At 50.9% G+C, this 24978-nt stretch overlaps 1 protein-coding gene across 1 annotated transcript in view; it reads left to right on the top strand.

Moving 5' to 3' along the window:
* Positions 1-24978, top strand: part of LOC148218217 (uncharacterized) — a 404528-nt gene that overhangs the window by 207217 nt on the left and 172333 nt on the right. The window contains 1 exon segment of the mRNA XM_088157926.1: positions 21152-21457. Coding sequence (XP_088014052.1) covers positions 21152-21457 — 306 coding nt within the window.

Genomic DNA, 24978 nt, shown 5'->3' with positions numbered 1-24978 from the left:
ATATTGTTTTAAAAAGAGAATAAAAAAGAAAAGCAGCGGGAGGGGGGAGGAGAGAGAGGAGGGAGAGAATATGTGAGTCCCCTGATGGGCTTTCGAGAGGTGCTTGAATTGGGGAAAAGGGGGTTGGATCCCCAGAGGTAGCAGGAGCGACCTGGAGCTGTCCGCTTTGAAACTACACCCCAAAAATACTGAAAATCAGGGATTCCTCCCAGAAAAAAGCTGCCAGGAGCTGTCCAAAAAGGAGTGAAAGTGGGGGTTGGGAACCCGAGATTGAGCAGGAGAGGCCTGGAACCCCCAAAAGCATGCACGGGTTAGGGGCTTTGATGTTGGAGTGATGATTGGGAATGGGCCAAAGAATGGGGGAAAAGAGGGAGCTGGGATGCCCAAAGATTGGGGGAGGGGGCTGGGAAACCCACATTGAGTCGTGAGGGGTCAGTAGATTTGGGGAATGATGAGAAAGGGGGGGAGAGGGGAGGGAAAGGTGGAGTTGGGATGGAAGAAAGGTGGTTCCCTGTCCCTTAGCACTCGATCCCTGGAGCGATTATCTGCGGCTTGGATGGGGGGGCAGATCTGCACTGGAGGGGCCCCCTGCCCATCCCAGTGTGTCCATCTCGCTGCTTCCCTCGAGCTCCCAGCCCGGCCCCTGCTGCCTGCTCTGCTCCCTGATGGATTTCTACCCTGCCGACATCCAGCTGAGCTGGTTCCAGGGCCAGCAGGAGCTCTCGGGTGGTGGCCACCAACCTGGTCCCCAATGGGGACTGGATTTCTACCAGCTCCTGGTGCTGCTGGAAACTCCCCCGGCACGGGGTCAGCTCCAGCTCCAGGTGGAGCACGTCAGCCTGGAGCACCCCCTGAGCCGGCACTGGGGCACGGCCCGGACCCCAGAGCGCCGGGAGGGGCTGGCAGGACACGGAGGGGATTGGGGGTCCTGGGCTTAACGTGGACACCCTCCCTGGGAACCCTCTTCCCGCTGTCCCATCTCCCTTTATACCCCCTCTCCCACCCCTTTCCCACCGCTCCCGTTCCAGCCCCGCTCACCCGAGAGAGCTCCTCGCCGGCAGCCGAGGGATGGAGGAGAAGGAGCAGGAGAGGGAGGAGGAGGAGCAGGAGGAAGAGGAGGGGTAGAGGAGGAGCAAGAAGAGGAGGAGGAGCAGCGAGAGGCGGCAGCCCGTGCGTCCATCGCTCTCTGGATGTGCAGCCCCTTCGCGCCCGCAGTATCGGCCCCCCCGTATTGTGTAGGTGACCGGGGAGGAGGACCTCGACCCCAATATCTTGGGCGGTCCTGGCAGGATTTTTTTTGAACAGGAGAGGGATATTTGGAGCTCACCCGAAGTATCTTTGGGTCTCCCTGTTTCTTTTTTTCGGGAGGCGGCGGGCGGAGCGATGTTTGTATCTTGCAGGGCTCCAAAGCTGTCCCGAAATCCCCTTTTGGGTCCCCGGGTGGTTTTTTTGGGGATGTCTGGGTGGCGGCTGCAGACATAGCCCCGGCGGTGGGTGGGGGATGGAGGTCCCCGGAGCCCCGTGGCGATCGCCCGGGACTGGCAGGGCGAGGGGAGCAGCCTTGAGGGGGGGAAAGCGAAAAGGGGAGAGCCCCGGGAGTGCCGGAGCCTGAAATGGGGGCCTGGAGAGGGGGGACCCCGAGAGCCGGGAGTGAGGGGAGCCTGGAGAAGGGGCAGCCCGGAGAAGGGATGAGCCTGGAGACGGGGAGCCCCTAGGACACCAAAGTGGGGACCCCAGAGAGGGGGACCCCTGTGAGCCCTGGCAGGCCGGAGCAGGGAGTCAGGGGAGGAGGCGCCCCTGGGAGCCCAGAAAGCTCGGCATCCCTTAGTGCCACCCAGAGAGGGGCACCCATGGGACCCTCAGCAGCCCAGAGAAGAGGGAACCCCAGAATCCCAAAGTGGGGAGACCAAAGAGGGGGGATCCCTGGGATTCCCGGGAAGCCTGGAGCAGGGGGACACCCTGCAGAGGGGGGAACTCCAAATATATGCAGGATCCAGGGCATTCAGGACAAGGGGACCCCCAGAACCTCATAGTGGGGACCCCTGTCTTGGGGTGACTGTATGATGCCTGTACCCACAAATCGTCTGTTCTTTTGGTGTTGGATATTGAATTGTGCAGTTTTAAGACTGGTTCCAGGAGTGAAGGGTGGGAAAGAAGAAGTGCAGAGTTTGTTATCAGAGACTGCACAGGCTCCCCCACATTCCTGCTCACAGACTGTGTTGTCTGCAGTGGACAGCCAGAGAGAGCTCTCTTTTTTTGCTTTTGGTTAATTTTTCTGCCTAGCTGAGGCAGAGAATCTCCCTGGACTGTGTGTTTTGGGTTTTTTTCCTTTTTCCTGGAACTGTTTGAACCTGCTCTGGACTGAAAACCCAGAAGGGCACCGGGAGCTCACACCTGTGGCCCACCAGGCCTGGCCTGGGCCGTGGCATTTCCCAGCACAGGAGGGACTGAGAACAGACTGAGTGAGCCGGGCAGCCCAGGGAAAGAAATCTTCTAAATCTGTCATCTCTTGGGAACAGCGAGGGGTTTTGCTGTTTGGTTTTGTTCATTTTTGTGCTGGGAGGTGTACTGCCTGTTGAATAAACAGTATTTTCTCTTTCCACTTCTCTCCGAGGGAATATTTTTTTCCTGAGCCGGCTGGGGGAGGGACGGCTTGAATCTGTTTCATAGAGGGACCCCATTCAGAGGTTTCCTACCAAATTTGCCCTAAATGAGCACAAATACTTTTTTGGCACCCAATGCGTTGCAAGAAAGTGGAAAAGAAAACCTGTTCTGATTGCATTTTGGTTGGAGGGGTGGAGGCCTTTATGTGTCTCGGGTCCCCAGGCTTTTTTGAGGTTTTAATACCTTTCTGGTCCCTAGGCTTATTTTCTTATCTGGAGATGGCTCCAGTAGTGTCATTAACATGCAACTTTTTCAGTAGAGGAGCACGAATTAGAATAGCTGTTGTGCTGGGCTTAGTGATTATGATTTATAGAAAGTTTATAAAGCTACTGGAGTTTGTTCCAAGTATTTATGGTTTATGGTTTCTTCGTCCTACCCTGCATCCTATTTCCAATAGCATGTTTTGGGAGTTCATTAGTAATTGCATCCAGTTTGTTAGAGGAGGAGCACGGGATGAGGCTTTTTAGCCTTTCCTTCTCCCTTGAATATGTTTAGACATTTGTTGACAATGTTCAGTTTCCCCTGAATGTCAAGGATACTACTGTCCTGGTATTTCATCTGGTAAGCTTCCTCTGCACAGTCTGCAGCCTCTCTAGAATGAGGGCTGAGATGTCCAGAGGAGCTGATGGGACCCCTGATCCAGGAGTAGGCCCAGGCGTGGAAAATTCTGAGTGGGATGGGGAATGGGAGAGAATGGGCAGAACCCTGAATAAATTTTCTGATCGCCCAGCCTGGGAATTTTCACGTGAACAAATTCAGAACCCAGATGAGGTGGGGAAATATCTGGAAGAGAAGTGCCATGATGATTCTAATGAGAAAAAGATCATTGCAATAAGCTGGGCCCTAGCATATGCTTATTGCACACTGCTAGATACTGTAGGGCAGCAGAGAGAGGCAGGGGGGCAGGGAGATAAATCAGCCAATACCCCAGTCACTCAGGCTGTAGCTAAACCAGACAGTGAGCCTAAGCCACTGGCAGTTGCTGTGGGAAGGAAGCACACCAGCAAAACTGATCGGCCAGTGGACGATGATGATCCAGGGGAAGGATCCTCAAAGTGAGCTCCTGGTACAAAATCAGAAGTCAGAGCAACTGAGACAGGATCAGAAGCCAATATTGAGTCCTTATCCCTGAAAGACCTTCATGGCCTGAGAAAGGATCACACCCGATGACCTGATGAATCTATAATTAGCTGGCTGGTCCGTCTTTGGGATGCTGCAGGCGAGGCCACAATTCTGGATGGCACTGAAGCCAGGCATTTGGGATCCCTGTCACATGTTCCCGTTATTGACCAAGGAATGGTGAGGGGGGCTAATCCTCAGAGTCTCTGGGCACGGGTCCTGGGAAGTGTGGCATAAAGATATCTGTGTGCAGATGATCTCTGTATGCAGCAAACCCAGTGGGAGACCATAGAACAAGGGGTTCAACGCTTGAGAGAAATGGCAGTGGCAGAGATTGTTTTTTCAGATGACCTAACAACTAAGAATTCAGACTTGGTACCATGTACATCTGTATGTATGCTCGATATGGAGAAGAAGCTCTGAGCATATGCAGATGCTGTGCATGGCCCAACACATGCCAGAATCTCAGCTGTGGAAACACTTCTACAGAAATGAGAAGATAAGATAGAGGAGAACCACAGGAAACTCAGGGAGGAGATGAAAGAGGGATTTTTCCAAATCTTGGCTGTACAGATCAAAAGTTCTGGCCCCAAACGTAAACATTCCCCAGATGGGGAGAGAAGACCCTTCTCACGAGCTGAGCTGTGGTCTTTGCTGCGTGATTCTGGAGAAAACATGAAGAAGTGGGATGGAAAATCTACTGTTGCTCTGGTAAAACTGGTGCTTGAATTGCAGGACAGTGAGATGCAGAGAGGGATTTCCACAAAAAAAGGTGTAACTTCACCAAACTTCACCAAAAAGGAAGCAGCTCCAGTTGCCCGTAGTCAAACTGCCAGGTATGATGATGATGATGATGATGATGACACGTCCAATCCCCTTGAAGGAACCTCCAAGACATAACTCAGGAAAGAAGAATAACCAGGCTTAGAGGGGCCCTGCCTCTAGCCAGGTAGAGGCTGGGGAAATCCAGGTTTTTTGGACTGTGCGAATTCATTGGTCTGGCACATCAGAACCACGAAAATATGAGGCCTTGGTCAACCCTGGCTCACAGTGCACATTAATTCCATCAAGGCATGTGGGGGCAGAATCTGTTTCTATCGCAAATGAGGCCATGTGCCAAAGTCAATAGTCTGGGTTTAAAGAAGAGTAAATGAGAGGCAGAGAGAATGACAAAGAGAGAAAAATAGAAATGGAATAGAGGTGGGGGATGAGAAAGAGAGTGACAGAGACAGATTAAGTAGAAAACCTCACCACTCTGTGGATCCCAGTGGCTTCCTGTGGATGCTCTACATCTCTTCTTGGTGCTCAGGGTCCCCCACAAACACGGAGTTCAGGGGGTCCATACACACTGGGGGCAGGTGGGAAGGCCCAGGTTCCTCCCCTGGCAGGGACAAGTCTGACACAGGCTCTGGCAGCAGCCTCTGGCTCTGCTGCATCCCTTTGCATCAGGAGCAGTGCTCTGCTGCAAGGCCTCAGCAGTGAGTCTGGGCAGCGCTTTGGGGCTCTTGGATGGATTCTGGCACCTCCTCAGCTGCCCCTCACGGCAATGTGCCGTGGATGTGGCCTTCCCGGGCTGGGGATTTTCCAGCAGAGCCAGTTTGTGTGAGGGAGGATGGGTGTTCAGTGCCTGTGAGCAGAGGTTCCCCCACAGCCCCAGAACTCTCCTCCTCCCTGGCTGGCTGTGGGCAGTGTGTGCAAACGTGGCCTCAGCAGATGAGCCTGTGGGCTACGGCCTCCCCCAGCCCCAGCCTGGCCCAAGCTGATTTTCAGGACAGCTGCTGGCTTTGCCTTGCTTTGGATACATTCTCATGCCTCAGTCTCGTGTCCTTGTCCCTAGACCAGAGGCAATTGATCAATGGTGTCACCTTGATGGTACCTCAGGTGCTGTTAGGCCGCTCAAGTCCCAGGCCAAAGCTGCAGTCAGGTGAAGGAGGGCTGGGCTGGGGTGGTCTCAGCCTCTTTATTCAGTAGAGGATTTCTGAGATCCTTCACCACCCAAACTATGGTTTGACTCTAGAAGATGTGTGGATGTGTATTTTAACTTGATAACATTAATACAAATCATTATTATCATCATAACTTTATTATAACTATTTACTACAACTTCTATTATTTAATACTACATCTATTACTTCCTCCTCCTCCTCCTCTTCCTCTTCTCTTTCTTCTTCTTCCCATTCCTCCTCTTTTTCTTCTTTTTCTACTGTCTATACTTATAATGATTATTACATTTATTGCTACCACTATTTCTTCTTCAACTTAGGATTTTTATCATTCTTCTTCCTATTATAATTTTTACTATAACTATTTCTTCTTATGGGCTTCTTCTACTTGTTCTCCTATTTCTACATCTATTTCTTATTCTTATATTCTTACAGTCTTGTTCTTGCTCTTATAGTCTTATTTTTATTACTTTTTGGGTATTTTTCCTTATTCTTAATTCCTAGTATTTTTCCTATTCTTATTCTAATTCTTCTTATTATTCTTTTTCTTTCATTTTCTTTTTTTCTTGTTGTCACTCCTTTTCCAGTCCTCCTGCTGGGGCAGTGGAGCCAGGCAGGGGCAGCGGCAGAGGCGGCGCAGCGCCCGCAGTGCCCGCCGCAGCCGGGATCGATGGTTATTGATGGCTGCAGGCGCTTCCACACGGGCAGGGCAGGCACAGCACGGGCCTGGGGAGCTCGGCTCAGCTGGTCCCGGCTCAACCCAGGCCTGGCGAGGGGCAGCCAAGGGGAACCCGCCTGCTGACAGACCTGCCCATCTGCGCTCTCTCTCTTCTCTGTCCTCACAGAACTCGAGGACTGTGAGGTTTTGAACCTCCAGGTGCTCTCAGGCACCCAACTGTCGGGTTATTTTATTTCATGTGCCAAGCAGCTAATCGTTACTATCAAGTTGTTTATTGCAGAAGCACATCAGTCTCAAAGGCAAAAACAAAGCAAAGCAATGGCAAAAAGCACATGGCATTAAAAGCAATGGCAAAAGCAATGGCATAAAGCAAGTGGCAATGGCAAAATGCAAGTGGCAAAATGCAATGGCATAAAGCCATGGCACAGAGCACCAGCTCTCCCTAAAGCATGTTCTTTTATAGAGACTTTCCAGCTTGCTAAGACACAAACTCGGACCACTGCTTCTTAACCTATTAGAATTCTAGTTTCTTAGCACGCCAGGCTACATATAAACTATGTACATGGCCTATCTTCTTGTAACTGGAAAATGTAAGCAATATTCTTAACTCTAACTCTATTATGTCTGAAGCCAGGTTCTTGGAGCCTCGAGGGAAACACTAGCATGTCTTTCAACCTTCACTAGAACATGTACTACTTCTCTGGCGTCTAAGACCTTTTACTCACTAAAAGCACTTAAAACTTTTTCCATTTACTTACTTATTGATCCCTCGTGCTACAACCTAAACCTTCACCTCTGCTTTATGTGTGAGAGGTTTAACATATTTCAATCCATCTCAAGACTTTAATTCAATCCCTGCACTCTGATCTCTCTCTGAATGCATCCCCACACTGGGATCTCAGGGGTGCCCATGGCCTGGGTGACGCTGGCCCGATGCCAGGCACCCACCAAAGCCACTCTGACCCTGCCTCTCCAGCTGCAAGGGAAGAGAAAGTTTAACCAGCAGCTCCAGGAGCAGATTAAGACAGGACGAGCAAACACAGGAAACAGCAAAACGGGTGACACAGACCCAGCCTGGGCACAGCGAGGGAATTTATTACCAATCAAATCATAGCAACAGAAGGAAAAGTGAGAGAAATCTCTCCAACCCCTTCCCCCTCACCCAACGGGGATCACCAGGACCACGGATCACCAGGGCTCTGCCCAACGGGGGTCACTGGGGATCATCCAACACCGATTCTCCCATGGGGGATGGAGCTGGAGCAAAGCACGAAGCTCTTCCCACACTCGGGGCACTCACAGGGCTTCCCTTAGTGGTGACTCCGTTGGTGTCGGGTCAAGTGAGAGCTCTGTGAGAAGCTCTTCCCACACTCAGGACACTCGTAGGGCCTCTCCCCAGTGTGGATGCGCCGGTGCCTGATGAGAGTGGAGTTGCGGTTGAATCCCTTCCTGCAGTCGGGGCAGCGGAAGGGCCTCTCCTCTGTGTGAATCCGCTCATGTTTGAGGCAATCAGAGCTGGTTTGAAACCTCTTCCCACACTTGGGACACTCGTAGGGCCTCTCCCCAGTGTGGATGCGCTGGTGTTGTCTCAGAGCAGAGCTCCACCCAAAGCTCTTCCCACATTCCAAGCAGGTGTAGGGCCGTTCTCCTGTGTGGATCACCTGGTGCCACATCAGGTGAGAAATCCTTGTGAAGCCCTTCCCACATTTTCCACACTCATAGGGCTTCCCCCCAGTGTGGACCACCTGGTGCCGGATCAGATGGGAGCTCCACCTGAAACCCTTCCCACATTCCAAGCACTTGTGGGGCTTCTCCCCTCCAGGAGGCTTCTCCACCAGCTCTGAGCTCTGCCTGGATCTCCGGCCGCCTTCCCGGCTCAGGGAGGGTCTTTCCTCCTCGCAGCTCCCTGGGCTGGGTTTGCAGCCCCTCCTCCTGAGAGATCTCCGGGGCTTTTCTGCCTCCTCCATCCCCGCACACCTGAGGAATGAAAATTACGGGTTTAGGGGGAAATAACAAGAAGAGAGCTCCATAAACTGGGTGTTCCTCCTTGCCCAAGTTCATCTCTGGAAGTCATTTGTCATCTTGTGTCTGTAATAACCTCCCAAACACCAAGATTCCCACTCAAAATCCTCCAGACTTTAAGACACAGATCAAAACCACCCCAAATATATAGATTCAGCAAAAATCCCCCCCAAAATTGTGCTGGGTTGAAAGCAAAACCAGTGAAAGACTCCAAGTCAGAAATACAATTTGATAGGAAAAAAGAGAAGAGAAATAAAATACATGCAATAGTAGAAAAGAAAACAACTGACAGAATCAGAATACAACCTGACTCCCCGCTAGTTAGGGTGGTGGTAGCAGTCCCGATGAAGGGGTCTTGTTGTAGTAGTGATGCTGTAGAAAGGTCTGGTAGCTCTTGTCCTCTGGAAACCAGTGGGTAAGGGCTGCCTTGGTGTTCCAAGTCTCAGATTTTCTCTAGGTAGGAAAGGCTTGGCTCCTCCCCCTGGCTGGAGCATCTCCCAATGGGATGATGGAATTTTATCAGTCATGCAGTGGCACTCAATGGCCCATTAACAGAAGATATCTTCCTGGAGGAAGGATGGGATGTGGAAAAGATAAAGAACACTGCCCCACCTGGTTTTAACAGATGGCCCATTAGCAGAGGATATCTCTCAGAGATAAGGATCACTGCTCTACCTGTTTTTTTCCACCAGTCTTTGTTCTTTTGTTTCTTCCCAGGACCTCTGACTGGTTACTTCATGTTTGCTGCTGATTTCCTCTCCCTTTTGAAGATGAAAATGGTAAAAGTGTCTTTGACCTGCCTTGCTGGATATTGTGAAGAGGAACAGTCATCTGCTGCAAGTGGAAGTGTCACAGGTGGAGCAGAGTTCTGTGAGTGCTGTATCAAACCAGACCTCGTCAGACGTGCCAGAACAACTGGTCCATGCTGCCCTTCACTGCTCTGCCTGTTCCCCACTGTTTCATGCCAGAGTAATTTAACTGCTGTTAACTGGGTGTGTGTTTCACTCGAGCCAGTCCAGCAGAACCAGCAGAAAGCAGCCCCAGAATGAATGGGGCTCTGCAGAGGAGCCCCAGACTATTCATCAGCCTGCCCGCAGAACTGGCTCCAACTCTGAACCCTTGTGACCACGCTCTGAAGAAGACACACTTCTGATATTTCTGAGGCACTTATGACTGAGGCACTGCATGTGCTTGTGCAGGTAAGAATCCCCAAGTTCTTTCTGTCAGGAAAATTAATCCACCAACACCACAGGTTTATGTCCAAAAAGGAGACAGAGGAGTCCTTTTTGCTTTATTCGAATAAAGGGAGAGACCATGGGACATTCCCCTGGGATCTCTCAAATTTTTTGAGGACGCAGCCTCCTTTTTATCCTGTTTTCCCAGCCACATTTCCCTCTCTCTTTCCCCATTGGCTGAGGTACTTGAGAGGCACAGACTTCCCGGAACGCCTGATACCTCAAATTCCCCTCTAATGTATAACCCTTCCTTTTAATTTTTAATTCTTAGAGAATTCATAGTTTTCCCCCGTTGCTTCTTTCATCTTTCAATATCCAATTTCATTTATCAGCAGCCCTACAGTTTGTTTGTAAAGGCAAATATCTTTTTCCATTCATCAATCAATGGAATCCATCCCATTGTTTCTTTTATCTCTCAGTGCTAGCCTTATCTACAAGCAGATCCACAGCTCATTTGTAAAGACTAATTCAACATTCCTCTCAACGTGGTTCTCTAAGAAGGCCATAACTAAATGCTTGCATGGGGATTTTGGCTTCTGGAGCAGTGGGGTAGGGCTGTGGTTGGTTCCTACTCCTCCATCCCATGATGATGTAAGGGGTGAGGGATGCCATGTGTGCTGTGCACTGGCACTGATCCTCAAGAAATCCTTCTAATCCTCTCCTTCGAGCTAGTCAAGCTCCTGGAAAAGATGGGTCCAAAAAAAAAGTGTTCAGTTTTGTGCCCTCCTGCCCTTGTGGGGTGAGGGGCAGGAGGCAGAGGTCCAGCTTGGTTTCTCTTTGACCTTTCCTTTGAGACAACACTGTCTGCTCCCACCACAAAGGCACAGAGGGTGCTCTTTGCCCCCACCAGTGGGAAGTGGCTCTGCTGACCCCACTAAGAGTGCTGGAAGATTAGTCTGTGAACGAAACAGTTGAATATTGCCTAGAGGGGGGTAGCAGGCAGTAGATGTTGCCACCATTCTCTTTCCAGGACCACACTGGGAGTACTAGAACAGAGATCTGTGAGGCTGAGAGGTTGAATATTGCCTGGGAGGGTGGCAAGCACTGGATGTGACTCGACTCATGTGGGCACTGGCCTGGCCTTTCCTGTTTGTGCAGAACAAGCTCACTGTTCACCGCGGGTGTTCTCTTTCCAGCACAGATTCTCTGTGTGTTGTTTGCAATGGGAGGGAGATTTCTAGGTTGTCTTTTGTTTCTTCATTAAAGGCGAATGATGGTGGGCAGAGCTCTGCAGAGAGTGAGATGAAGAAAGGAACAGGGTTGGTTGCCCCTAAGACCATGAGAGGAGAGGAACAGTCCCCTTGTCCCCCGCTGAGCCTCGCCAGAGGGAAATAACCAAGAAATTGTCCCCAAACACAGGGTTTTGTGCAGCCTTGTGTTACCTGCAGGAATGCATGCAGGACCTGTCTTCGAGTATGTGTGTGCGGGAGGGTTGGGGAAGTAAGCAGAAGTTCTAGGGACATATTTTAACTAATTGTAAGCATCAACGGTGCCACAATGTGCCACCCATATTCCACTCTCCTGTCCCCATCCCCACCGTGTCATGATCCCACAGAGAGACCCACAGGGGGCTCGGGGCCAGGAGGGCTCTAGAAAAGTGCAGTGCACACGTGTGCCAGTGTGCAGAGCTCTGTGTGCACACACAGACACCGAAGTGCACACGTGTGTCAGTGTGCACAGCTGCACACACGGATATTTTCTAGCGTGTCCAGATGTAAGAGTGCCCGTCCTGCTTTGCACAGTGTCCATGTGTGCGGGTGTGCACAGCACTGTTCACATCTGTGCACTGCTGTGTACACGTGTGTGGAGTCTGTGCACAGCTCTGTGCTTGTAGGTGTGCACAGCTCCGCAAGGGTGAGCACGGCTCTGTGTGGGACATCCGTGTGTCAATGACACTGCACGTATTCGTGTGCACGAGCTCTCTAAGGACAACAGGTCTTGTGCTTGTGGGCAGGTGAGCATTAGTGGAGACTGTGCCTAGGTGGGTGTGTGTGTAGCACGGATGTGCTGGGGTGTGTGTGTGTGTGTGTGTGTGTCTGTGTGTCTGTGTCTGTCTGTCTGTGTCTGTGTGTCTGTGTGTGTCTATGTGTGTCTGTGTGTCTGTGTGTCACTGCTGGGCTCTGCTGGCTGCAGTGTCCCCTGGCTCTCTGTGTACACTCTGTTCTTGTAGGGAGAGGAATTCACCTCTACATATAAATTTGCCAATAATGTTTATAAGGTTGTGTACAGTGATTTCCATCAAATTTAGTAGTGTTTAAGGTTCCATTGAATCCCTGTAAGATGTGCATGCTTTGCACGGGTGTCTTTGGGAGGGGTGCGTGTTCTCTAAATAGATTTCATAGTCATATCCAGAGCTTTGATTTATACTGACCTTTTATATATAACATGTCAAACAAGAGTTTTTCTAATACACCAAGGAACAAGTGGCATCATTATGTGCATCCACTGCTGCTCTCGCCCAGGTCCCCTAGAAACTGCTGCCATCAAGACGAGAGGCCATGCCAGGCACATAACCTCTCTATAATTTAATGCTCCCCAAGCCAGTTCCCTTGTGTCAGCAGTGGTGAGCAACTGCCTTAGGGTGAAGCATGTGGGGCAGTACTGGGGTGGAAATAGCCATGAAGAATAGAACTGCCTGCTAATATGTATTTGTTCAACAATGCTTCCTGAGTCTGTGCTCTCCGGCCCTGGCTGAGTGTCAGACACATTAAGCATTTCAGTTCCTTGTCCAACACTCAACAGAAGCTGCTATGTAGAAAAATGCTACCTTATGTACATTTTCTTCAGCGTCTGTCTTTTAGAGAAAGACCAGCTTTTAACCCCTCAGTGGGGAGTTCCCTTTCAGGTCCTGCTCACCACTGAATTGGCTGTGCCAACTGCAGAGTGGGAGTGGACTCATGGCAACAGAATTAAAGGCCCAGTAAAAGAACCCAAAGAATAAACTATAACATCCAGAACAGGTGAGATTGAACTGATTCTCAAGCTGAGACCGAGAGATAACCAAAGAAGCAGGAAGACATCAGAAAAGTGAGGTCAAGCTTCCACCAGACAGCTCCAAGACTGCTTTAACTAACACTTTAAGGGGGAATTTGAACCATGTCAGCTATTAATGTAATTGTCCTGTTTTAATGGATGGAAATTACAAGCATCTGTTGATGGGAAGTACACAGGGAACCGTAAGAGGTGCTGGGGTGGTTTCCTTAGGAACCAACAAGTGGAGTCACACAAGAAATTCAGGGCAAGACCGGGTTGGCCCCTGTGTTCACCACCGAGAAGATTGTATAGCCCTGCTGTGGGCAGCAACCCTGTAGGCATGGTAAGGTGGGGGCAAAAAGGCCATACCAGACCTCCATAATTCCTCAATTGGTGTGTAACAGGTGAGATACACCTGCTATGGGCAGTAATGCCATCAGCATGGTAGGGGGCCATGCCAGGCCCCTGTGATTCCCTATTGTTCATTGCAAATAAGTGGGCCTAAGGAAAACCTGAGATTTTTCTGTTCCCTCTGTCCTCACCCACCTCAACACATGCTTGTATGATAAAACTCAATTTTGAGAAGTGAGAGAGAATCATTGGAATCGAAAATAAGAGTCAATTGTTTGAGCCAAATGACTTATGAAAAGGAAAAAGGAGGTTTGTTATAGATGAGAAACGTGATGGTTGGCTCTCAGAATTAAAAGATGAATATTGTGCCTAAGTTAAGTTTTATGGCTGTATAATGATGTTATTGTAATATATCCTCCCATAGTGCTCTTTCCCCTCCCCCTTGTATTGTTGTCGTGACACGGCTTAGGTAGTCGGGGCATTTGGGCAGGGCCGTTGTCCTGGATTGGAAAGACAGGTGTGCTAGGGAAAGCAGAGCCTTCCCTTGAAATGAAGAAAATAAATCCTTCCCTCTGAATTAGTGTAATTTTGAAATTAAGGGTGTCTCAGGCAAAGATATGGGGATAGGAAATAACAGTTCTTTACTAGTGTATATAACAAGGCAAACAAAACAACATCTATGGAATTAACAACAAACAGAACAGGCACCCAGTAACAGTTCTTTTGGTTGTGGACACCTTTTCCCTGTGGTGCAGATGCCGTCCCAGTTGGCAGTCAGTGCCAGCCGGCTCCCGGTGGGCAGGGGCAGACGCGGTGATCCCACGTGGCTGCAGGAGTGCTGGGGGCGATGGCAGCTGTGTCCCAGATGGGAAGGGATGGAGGAGAGACTCTGCTGGCGAATCCTTGGAGCAGTGTCGGTCCCGCTGCTCCAACAGGATGCTGGAGATCCAGACTGAAGCAGGAGAGTGTCCAAGCAGGGGTGAGGGATCCAACACCAGAAGAGGCGTTGGGATGGTGGGGCGAGGTTTTCCAGGGGCCTTCCTGCTCCCAGAGCCATAAGCGAGCGAATGCCAGGAACTGCTCCCCCCCATCTTTACCTGCCTCCAATCTCGCGGTCTTCCCCCCCTTCCCCCTACCTCACTCCTGCTCCACTGACTCCCTCCTGCAAGAGAAACTCCCCAAAATCCAGGGAAGCTGTCCCTCCCCCATCTCAAGGTCTCAGGGATCTAGCCATCAGTGCTCCTTAGCATGTCAATGGGAAAAAATTCCACAGGCAGAGAGGAAAGGAAAAAACCAACCCCCAACACCCGGCTTGTTCCTACACCTGACCTCCAGTGCAGATGTAAGAAAGGAGTCTCCAGCAATGGACGGCAGAGAAGGAGTTCAGCGACAAGACTTTGGGAGGGCCCAGGGGCATGAAAGGCAGAACATCCATTCTGTAGGTGAGCACGTGGGGGTTTAGTCCAGTGCTCCCAGTGGTGATTTTTCACCTTTATCAGTCTGTTGTTGTATTTTTATGCTAAGATTAGTAAACCTCATAAAGTTTAAAAAAATGAGCGTCGTTTGTCCCACCCTGCACTGCCGGGGTAGAAGGTGCAGCTGGAAGGAAGGAGGGGTGAGGGAAAGCTGGTTTGAAGGGTCTTCATTTACTTCTCATTGTCCTGCTTTGAGTTTCTGCAGTTTCTGGCAGAAATCTCTCCCCTCTCCCACTCATCCACAGGGGTTTGGGGCAGTTTTCTCATTCTGGGGGAAATCAAAGCCATGCACTGATGCTCCTAATTAGGGGTAGGAGAAGTGAGGTTCCAGGGCTGCGCGCTGAGCCGGAGCCAGCGAACACGCAGGGCTGGGAAAGGCGTGCCGGGAACTGCGGAGAACTTTGTTTGTGTTTCCAGGCCAATGGCGGCTCGGGCCCGGGCCCGTTCCAGGGCTGTTCCTCATCTCCGCCTTTGCCCTCCCACAGCCCGGGGGGCCCTGAGAGCGCGGGCCGAGGCTGGGCCGTGTGCAGAGCCCGGCCCTCGCTGCCATTGGCTGATTGTGCCAATGTCACTCCTGGTTGTCGCGCGCTGATTGGGCAGAGCAGCAAAGGCGCCATTGTGGCAGCGTCTGTGCGGGCCCGGCAGCGGCGGCAGCGGCCGGAGCCCGGGGAGGCGGCGGCGGAGCTCGGAGGCGGCCCCAGCGCAGGTGGGAGCCGCGCTCGGTTGTGCGGGGGCTCGGGGCTCGCTGCGGGCCGAGGGGGCGGCAGGGGGCTCTGGCGGGTTGGTTGTGCCGGTGCCGGCCCGTGTTGGCGCTGGGCTGAGGGCGCTGCGGGAGCGGCTGCCCGCGGTCTCCTTCCCGCTGGGGCCTCGGCAGGAGCCGGTGCCGGAGCAGCGCTGGCTCGTCCCGGTTGCTGTGGGTGGCACAGAGGTGTCTGCCCTGTGCCCGCCCGGGGCTGTGCGGGGAAATTCTTGTGGTCAGAGGTTTGTGTGCCCAAAGGGGACCGAAGAGTCCTCTAAAAGTGACTTTATTCATGAACAGAGAGGCCTTGCGTCATTTGCCATGCGGTTTCTAAAGCGCAGCCTCCTTCTTATCCTCATTTTCCCGTCTGCATCTCCCTCTCCCTTTCCCCACTGGCTGAGGTACTTGGAAGGTTCAGAATTCCCAATCCGCCTACGGCATGTCCCCCTTAATATGCACCCCTCCTACATTATTAATCTTACTGCTTTCAATCCCTCCTTTTCTCATTTTCTCAAGAATTGCCTTTACTAACTTTTAATTTCCATTGACTCAATTTCTTTTCCTGCATCCTCTTTGCCGGAAGGTGTCGTGCATGGTAAAAAGATGAGAGTTACTGCAGGACGACAGAGGAAGAAGATCATTCGTTTAGCCATGGTATTCCAGGGAACCACGAAAACGTCTCCCATTCCCATCCTTTCTCCAGAATACGAGATATTTTCATATTTCCTTTGCTATCTGTTTAACCACTTTTCGGTTATCATCTGTTTGCAAACAGCCGTTTGCGTCATTTAATTTTCCACAAACTCCTCCTTCTTCTGTAAGTAGATAATCTGATTCCATCCCATGGTGAAATGTCTCGTTCCTCATTTCAGCGGCTTGGTCAGCAGGAAGGTCAGGAGTTGGAGCTGTCTGGTTGGTTATTATTTCAAGGACACTTTTTAACGTTATTATGCCAATCAAATTATGGATGGATTTTCTGTCTCGTGATATGAATTCATTATGGTTCCCAGGGGCTGGTCCATGGTGTTGTAGGATTTGTTCTGGTGGCCATTTGCCTTTTTCCCATATTTGGGTGCTCCCTCCAGGCAGGGCTGCATCAATTGACCACTTTTATCTTATTAAATCATCAAATACTTGGATCCCCAACTGGTTTCTCTGGATGATTCCCCCACACACACACTATTTTTCATGAAGGTTGCTCAAAATCCTCTGTTTGCTGTTTCCCTTTGCAGCTTAACCAATTTCTGTTGCAGTCAGATATCCTCACTATGGGCTCTGCCTTTAGTTGTGCAGATTCCATCTGTGCAGGGAGACAGAGCTTGGGGTGAGAGACAGAGGGAATCAGCCCAATTCCTCCCCCAAGCTAGAAGAGTTTTGTACATTGTGCACACATTGCCCTAGCAGTGTTAATTTGCATTTCTAAAGCTCCTCTCCTGGCTGCCTGGAACCTATGATTTTCTCCCAGAGCAGCCATTAGATGATTCATATGTGCGCCCTCACAATCTGCTTATTTTTTCTTTTCCTTTTTTTTTTTTTTTTTACACGGTTTTGTACTAACTGTTTATGTGTTAAAGCCTCACCATTAATACTCTTCTAGGTTTGCAAAATGCAACTTAAAGGTGAGCTTTGAAAAATCCATTCCGAAATTCTGCCATCATTAAGAGCCAGCCACAAATATATAGAAGATTATTCTAGTGCAATCAAGTCTTTTCTGCTTCTTCTCCTAGGAGTAAAAATTGCTTGTCACACTCCTGGTCCAAACCTAACTGACAAAATAAAAGTAGGATTAATATGAAAAAATTTTATAATGGTGTAATCTTGTCACTGAAACTGCAGGAAAAACAAAATCTTCAATAATGTCTTTAGAGTTAGAGTCAAGGCATTACTTGATTCTGGTCAGGATGAGCAACAGAAACAATTTCATCCGCACATAGCCCGGGTGTGCAGAGAAAATCATTCGATTACACGTGAGTTTTACTAGATTTTTCCTAAACGTTTTAGAGTCTGAACCCATTGAAATTGGTTTAGTGTTTATTCGTTCCAGGTTGTGTAGTTCTTAGTGTTTGATTTCTGATTGCACACGGATTTCTCCTCTTCTGATGTTAATTAGATCCGCATTCCTGGATTTCCTTCTCAGTCTTTTCCAGACCAGGTGCCTCCATCTCGGCCAGGGGCAGTGTCTGGGGTGGGTGTTCCTTGATGTTTGCTGATGTTTCCTTGATGTTTTGTTGAATGTTGTTATCTTTGTTGGTATCTTTGGGCTATTCCCAGTCTGTTGAGATGTTAAACTCATCTCTGTTGAGTGGTCTAACATTGCTTAGAAAAAAACTTTTAAAATTTCTTTCCCGGGACAAGGGCAAACCGAACCTGACTAGACAAATGGAAGGTAAAAAAATTTTAAATTTGGTATACTTTCCAGCAATGGAATCTCAGGCAGCCCAGTGTGTGAGTGTAATTGAGAGGCAGAGTCCTGGGTGGATGCTGTGAACAGCAAAGTGCCAAGGCAGGCTCTGTGCCAGCCCAGCTTCCTGTGGCAGAGATTTCACAAGAGACAGGATTCTGGCCACAGACTGCTTGAAATATCCATCCCTTATCTCCAGCCCGCACTAGGTGGAGAATTCCCAGGGTAAGGAATTGCAAAGATCAATTCCAAGGGAGATAATTGAATATCTGCCCTGGCTCTGGCCAAAGGTTATAATGGCCGGATGCTTGGCCTTCAGCCAAGGTCACACACTGACTCAGAAAACACTTCCTAAATGCAGCAACATGTTGCATATTCATAGACCTTCATGCATTATTCAGAATCATTCCCCTCCAACCTGTAAATCATTATTTTTTCCCTCCCTGGGGTTCTGGTGTCCCATAATTCCAAGAATGTGAAGAATTTCCTGATTATCTTTATTGCCATTCTCCAAGTTTGTTACATGAACATAAGATTATGACATTATACTGCAACAAAAATATATTTATCACACAACTAATTTTAACTTTTCTTTATTTATGTATATTTATTTGTATTTATAAGTTTTGTTAATTGCAGAATTAAGAGAAACTATGTTCATACAACAGTATTTTCCAGCATATGGCATTCATTTTAATATTTGCAAAAACTCAATAATATAATGTACACTTATAACACACATAGAATTCAAATTTCTTTTTCTCAGTCTGGAGGAGACATAGCTGGTGATCCAATCATTTTGTTATTTTTCATTTTCTCAGGTTTTTTTCCTTTTCTCCTGTCCATAGCACAACACTGAGGATATTTGGGTTTAAAAAGTCATACAATGTTGTGGCTAGAGCAGAGAATCTTCAATCCAGGTTCTCCAATTCCCTATTAATCCTCAGAATTCTTGCACTTGCTTTTTAGTCCTGGATTACTTCTGAGATTCCCTGGTCCCTCTCTGGGCCAATACACCACAAACCCTCAGTCAAAATATGTCCCAAATATTTAACCCTTTTCTCCATCATCTCCTCTTTTATTTCAAATAGACAAAAATGCTTTTTAGCCTGAACATTCAGCCATTTCACAGAGGCTTCTTCTACCACTTCTTGTCCTCTGCAGCAAGTCATCCACATCCTGCATTAACCCAATCCCTGGGGGTGGGGTAAATTCTTGTGATATTTTCTGCAAAGCTTGCTCGAATAAGGCTGTTCCTTCCCTGCATCCCTGCAGATGGACTGTCCATGTCTTTCCCATTTTCCCTTCTACCTCTTGTTCCCACTCAAGGGCAAAATCCAGTTTACCATCCTGTGTAAGTGGGCATCCCCAGAAAGCATCTTTGCCATCAAGGACTGAATGGTGGCAGTGTGAGGAGGGCACCTGGTTGAAGATGGTGTAAGGATGTGAGAGCCCCTGGGTGCTGGGGCCCCCTTGGGCCCTGGGGTTCATCCCTCAGGGGCTGTAGAAACTCTGCCATGGCCTTTGCCTTCCCCTTGGCCTTTTCCTCCTCCCTTCTTGCATTCCCCTGCTGTGCCTTTGTGACCAAGTGCTCCAGGGGCTTCTTCTGCCCCTCCTGCAGCCCCCTCAGTGCCTGGGGGTGCTCATCCTCTGACAGCTGCTGAGCTTTCTGCTAAATCATTCCTTTCTGCAGTGACCCAAGGAAAATGCTTAAAAGCTAATCTGGATGCTTGCAGGTCCAATGCCCATTTCCCAGCTGTTCCTTTGTGCTGCTGCTCCTTGTGCTGTGGCTGCCGTGGCCAGCCCGTATCCCAGAGCCGGTGCCTGTCCTGCCGCAGTGCCCAAACGCGGCCCCCCCGGCGGGCAGGGCCGGCAGCTCCACGGGGCCGGGCAGCGGCCGGGGCGTCCCGCAGCCTCCTGGGGGCCGGGGGCCACTGCCGGGCCTGCAATTGCCGGGGGGTGCTGGGCTCAGGCAGCGCCCGGCGCTGAGCCCCGGCTGCCCCACAGCCCCGGCCCGGCCCCGCAGCTCCCCACAGGCCCCCAGCCCGTGCTCCCGGTGCCGCCCCTCTGCGCCCGCTCCTGCCGCTGCCCAGCACAGAGAAACCCCCTGCAATCCTGACCTCCTTGTGTGCCTGTCCTGGCAACCGGGGATGGAAAGGATCTGCATCAGCTGGTGACTTCTGAGGATAAGAGCCTGCTGAAAAACATCCCCATCCTCAGTATTTTTCTCTTCCTTCTCTTTTCCATCACCCTTTTTCTTCCCACATAGATTGCTCCTGCTGCTTCTTGCCTGAACCATATTCCCGCACACTCCCCTTCACCCAATCCCTTCCTAGCACACCGACACCTTCCATCCCCTATTGCCTATATCCCTTCTCGACTTTCCTTAATGCCTCCCTGTGTGTCCATGTCCTTGTTTACCTCTGGGAGAATGGGCAAATTCCCTCAACATGTTCCCAAGGGACGCTTCAGAGATATTTTGGAATCATCAGCCCTTTTCCCGGGATCCCTTCCTGGCTTTCCCTTTCTACCCTCCATGGGTGCCCTGCCGTGTTTAGTCCCCGAAGATCCCACTGCAGTCACTGCTGAGATTTTCAGTGCTCTCTGGCTGCCGACTCTTCCCAGCCCCCCCTGATCTGTCACTCGTCTGTCTCCTGGCCCCAGCGCCCCCCGGCAGGGGAATTTTGGGAGGTGGGAGGGGGGGAGCGCCAAGGCCGGGCCCCCCCGCGCTGTGGTGGCGGCAGCGGCTGCAGTGGGGAGCGAGTGCGGGCGGGAGCGGCCGAGAGCCCAGCGCTGCCCCAGCCCGAGCTGCCCCAGCTCCATGGCTGCCCCTGCGCTGGGATGCTGTGGGTTTGGGGGGAAGAGGGAGCCGGCAGTGGGTGCTGGGCCTGGGGGCAGCAGGAGAAGGAAAGGAGAAGCAGGGTTGAACAACAAAATGGTCAAATACTGCACGTGGGAGAAGAAGGTGGGATTGTTCAGGAGGAGGAATAGTAGGAGGAAGAGGATTGTGAGGAAATTTGGTCAAAACAGAGGAGGAGGATGAGAAGAAACGGGAAGCAGCACAAGGTTCCACCATTCCCTGTATGTGCAGCCTCCCCTCCAGCCCCAGGAGAGTTGTTCCCCCCACATGCAGCAGGTGACAGGGGAGAGGGTTCCACGATTTTCACAGGGATGAATCTTGGTGTTTTGGAGGTTCTTACACACAGACACAAGATGCTCAGTGACTTCCTGAGATGATCTTGGGAAAGGAGAAGCCCCCAGCCCAAGTACCTCTTATCTTGTTCTTTTCCTTAAACCAGGAACTGTCATTCCGAAGGTGTGGGCTAATGGAGGAGGAGGAAAAGCCTGGGAGATCCCTCACTAGGAGTGGCTGCAAACCCAGCCCAGGGAGCTGCGAGGAGGAAAGACCCTCCCTGAGCCGGGAAGGCGGCCGGAGATCCAGGCAGAGCTCAGAGCTGGTGGAGAAGCCTCCTGAAGGGGAGAAGCCCCACAAGTGCTTGGAATGTGGGAAGGGTTTCAGGTGGAGCTGCAAGCTGATCTGGCACCAGAGGACCCACACTGGGGAGAAGCCCTACGAGTGTGGGGAATGTGGGAAGAGATTCAGCGACAGCTCCACACTGATCCGACACCAGGTGGTTCACACAGGGGAACGGCCCTACACCTGCTTGGAATGTGGGAAGAGCTTTGGCTTGAGTTCTCACCTGAGAAGCCACCAGCGCATCCACACTGGAGAGAGGCCCTACGAGTGTCCCAAGTGTGGGAAGAGGTTTCAGAGAAGCTCCACTCTCCTCCAACATGAGCGGATTCACACAGATGAGAGGCCCTTCCGCTGCCCCGACTGCGGGAAGGGATTCAAGCACAACTCCACCCTCATCAGGCACCGTCTCATCCACACTGGGGAGAGGCCCTACGAGTGTCCTGAGTGTGGGAAGAGCTTCTCACAGAGCTCTAACTTGACCCGACACCAACGGAGTCACCACTAAGGGAAGCCCTGTGAGTGCCCCGAGTGTGGGAAGAGCTTTGTGCTCTGCTCCAGCTCCATCCCCCATGGGAGGATCGGTGTTGGATGATCCCCAGTGACCCCCGTTGGGCAGAGCCCTGGTGATCTGTGTTCCTGGTGACCCCACTGGGTGGGGGAAGTGCTTGGAGAGATTTCTCTCTCTTTTCCTTCTGTTGCTATGATTTGATTGGGAATAAATTTCCTCGCTGTGCCCAGGCTGGGTCTGTGACACCCGTTTTGCTGTTTGTTGTGTTTGCTCGTCCCATCTTAATCTGATCCTGGAGTTCCTGGTTAAACTTTCTCTTCCCTTGCAGCTGGAGGAGCAGGATCAGAGTGGCTTTGGTGGGTGCCTGGCATCGGGCCAGCGTCACCCAGGCCATGGGCACCCCTGAGATCCCAGTGTGGTGATGCATTCCCCCACTCCTAGAGAAAGTGCCCACCCAAACTGAGGCCAGGATGAAACATGGTTATGACTGGAGCCCACTCTCTTGTGACCCTGTCAGCAGAAATCCAAAAGGAGACCTTTGAGCTCTCCTGGGCCACCGTGGGCTGTGACCAGCAGTCTCCCTCTGAGGGGCCTCTCAGAGCCAGCAAACCCTCGGCTTTGCTGTGCCTGGAGGATCGCTGAAACACGACGTGTCCTGGGCCCATACCCTCACTGCTCAAGGCCCCATCCTTTGGTCAGTGGGAGATGCAAAAACATCTGAAGGGAGGATTTCACTGAGCTCTGAGGGGAATTTTTCACAGGTACCTTGTTTCCACTGACTGTTCTGTCTGTGTGTGTGCCCCTGCACATATACTATAGCAAATCTGGGAGAAATACAGCTTTCCTAGATGTGGAAATACCTTGGATATCTAAGTTAGGCCTCTTAGCAAGGTTCAGTTATAGTTATGAACTTACTTAAATGCTGTAAGTGTTAAATGTTTTGATAAGTTTTAAAATGTAAGTCATAAGCTAATTGTTGTTTTTCCATTAAATTACTAAGTACAACATGGAAGTTATAGCTATAAGTTAGGTTAAATGCTGTTAAGTGTTACTGCTCTGTTGAATTGTTAACGTTAAGTTATAAGTTAAGTTAGGTATTATTTCGTTGTTGTACCTCTGTTGAATTGCTGGGGCTAAGGTATAAGTTAAGGGAGAAGTTAAAGTATTGCTTAGCATTGATTAGTTATTAGGCCGTGTTCGTTTTAATCCTTGCCTGCACTCTCTTTTGTCCCATGCACCTAAACACAGCACACACCCACCCACACTCCCCTAGAGAGTTCTCAGTTCATTTCTGTTTTGGTTGCCTGGAATTTTTTGGTTTTGTTGTTGCTTGTTTTCCCTTGTTGTGCCTCAGCTGTCCTGTAGGCAGTAGAGTGAATCTTGCCAACAAACATGTGCTTTGTCATTTAATATTAAATCTGACTTTTGTTCATGCCCTTGTCACCAATTTTTAAGCGATCTTAAATACTCTCATTAATGATGAATGGATAAATGGATTTCAATGGATTTCAATCTCATTCATGACAGCACCACAATGTCCCGCATCACCGAGGGCCCTGACACACGCCCGTGTCACAAAGGGCCACCCCCGGCACCCAAGAGCAGAGGGACAGCCTGGAAGCGGCCCGGAGCAGCCCCGGCCTCGTGGCCTTGTAGCCCCTGGCGTGGCCAGAGCCCTGGGAGGCTTTGGCCACGGTGGGAGCCGGCAGCCCCAGCCCCGGCCTGCAGAGCCCTGGGGCTGCAGCCCGGGCTGGCCGGGGCAGGAGGAATTGGCCGGGCCGGACGTGCCAGGGCCTTGTGGGCAGTGGCTCCGTGTCCCGCGGGAGGCCGGGGACGAGGGGTGTCCCTCAGGGCTGTGCCCGGGCACCGGGGCTCGTCAGTGCCTCGCTCAGTGACACCCAGGGGCACCGAGCGCAGCCTCGGCGCCTTTGCAGGGCACGGGGAGCTGAGCGGGGCAGGGGCACCACGGAAACACCGAGTGCCTGCCCGGGGCAGAGCCGGGGCAAAGCCGGGCTGGAGAGCCGGGAGAGGCTGCTCAGAGCTGGCCCGGGCACTTGGGCACCTGGGAGACAGAGCCCGGCTCTGGGCTGACACTGAGCCCAATACCTGAGAAATTACAGCCGGCTTTTCTAGACACCCTTCATTATTTTGTATTTTCTCAATTTGACTTTTTATCCGGAAACATTTTCAATGTTCATTTTACCTTTTTTTTTTACTCTTTAGAAAGAATTCTATTGTATTTCATTATGTGTGAGGATGGATGGTCTGGGAAAGGTTGCAGGTAATGGCGTTTTTTATTCAATATATTTTCAAATCTGAGATGTGACAAGTCCAGACTTTGACTCCAGCAGCAGTATCTGGTTCCAGACTGCTCTGCTTTTCACGGTGACATCTCCGTTCATTCAATTCCAGCAGTCAAAGCCCTTGAAACACGGAAAAGCTGGGAATGAGGTTGAAGACCTTGGAGGGTTTGCTGTGTCCGTACATTCCCCATCTCCCCTGGTGTCCGTTCAGCCTCTCCACTCCTGTCCTAGAGCACATTGCTGTATCCAGAGTTCAGTACGTGCTTTTACAGATAGATATTTACATGTGATTATTTTATACACGATTCTCTTGCAGTGAGTTACTGTGATGGTAATTCCATGATCCTCTGCTTTGTGCCCAAAGAATGGTTATTGTATCTAAACCCCGGCAGCCCGGGAGGGGATGTGTGCGGGGCCGGGGCGGGGAGAGGCTCCTTGTTCATTCCGCGGGCGTTTTGAAGCCTCGCTGCTCGGGTTTTCCGCGGCTCTCGCTGTGCACCGTGGGTTTCTGTTTGCCTGAGAAGCGGTTTTGCCCCAAGCAAACAAAGGATTTTTCCCCTTTTCTTGGCTCGGAGAGGATGCAGGGGCAGCCTTGCCGTGCCTGGAGGCGAACTGAGCAGCTGCTGTGTCGCAGCCCGGGGGCTCCGCGCCGGCAGGAGCGGAGCGGCGCCGCTGCAGCCCAAAGCCGCTGCGAGCCGGGCCGAGCCGGGAGAGAAAACAGCCCGAGGCTTCAGCCCCGCTGCTTCGCCTGCCGGGACCGTGCCCGCGGAGCCCGGCTGGGGAGGAGTTCAAGGGCAGGCGAGCCCCGGGCTTTCATCTCCTTCGGGACAGCCCCTCGTTGGTTTTTCCCCTGGGGAAGAAGCGGCGCCACCTGTACAATGTGTTGTGAGCAGGGATTTCTCTGGCATTTTGGGTCATTTTCCCTGGTGAGTGTGGGGAAAGGTCTGATAATTTAATATCCAGAAGTCTGGGTGGTTTTTTTTTTGCTTTGTGGGCTTATTGTTTGTTAATAAACTGTTGGAGTTTTTTCCTCTTTCATCTATTAATATTTATTTCCCATTGGTGGAAAGGGATTATTGGAACCCTGC

This window comes from Sturnus vulgaris, unplaced genomic scaffold, assembly GCF_052056855.1.
Source record: "Sturnus vulgaris isolate bStuVul1 unplaced genomic scaffold, bStuVul1.hap1 Scaffold_194, whole genome shotgun sequence".
In the NCBI taxonomy this organism is placed as follows: Eukaryota; Metazoa; Chordata; class Aves; order Passeriformes; family Sturnidae; genus Sturnus; species Sturnus vulgaris.
The sequence above is the reverse complement of the archived record's forward strand: the minus strand, read 5'-3'. Positions and strand labels throughout refer to the sequence as shown.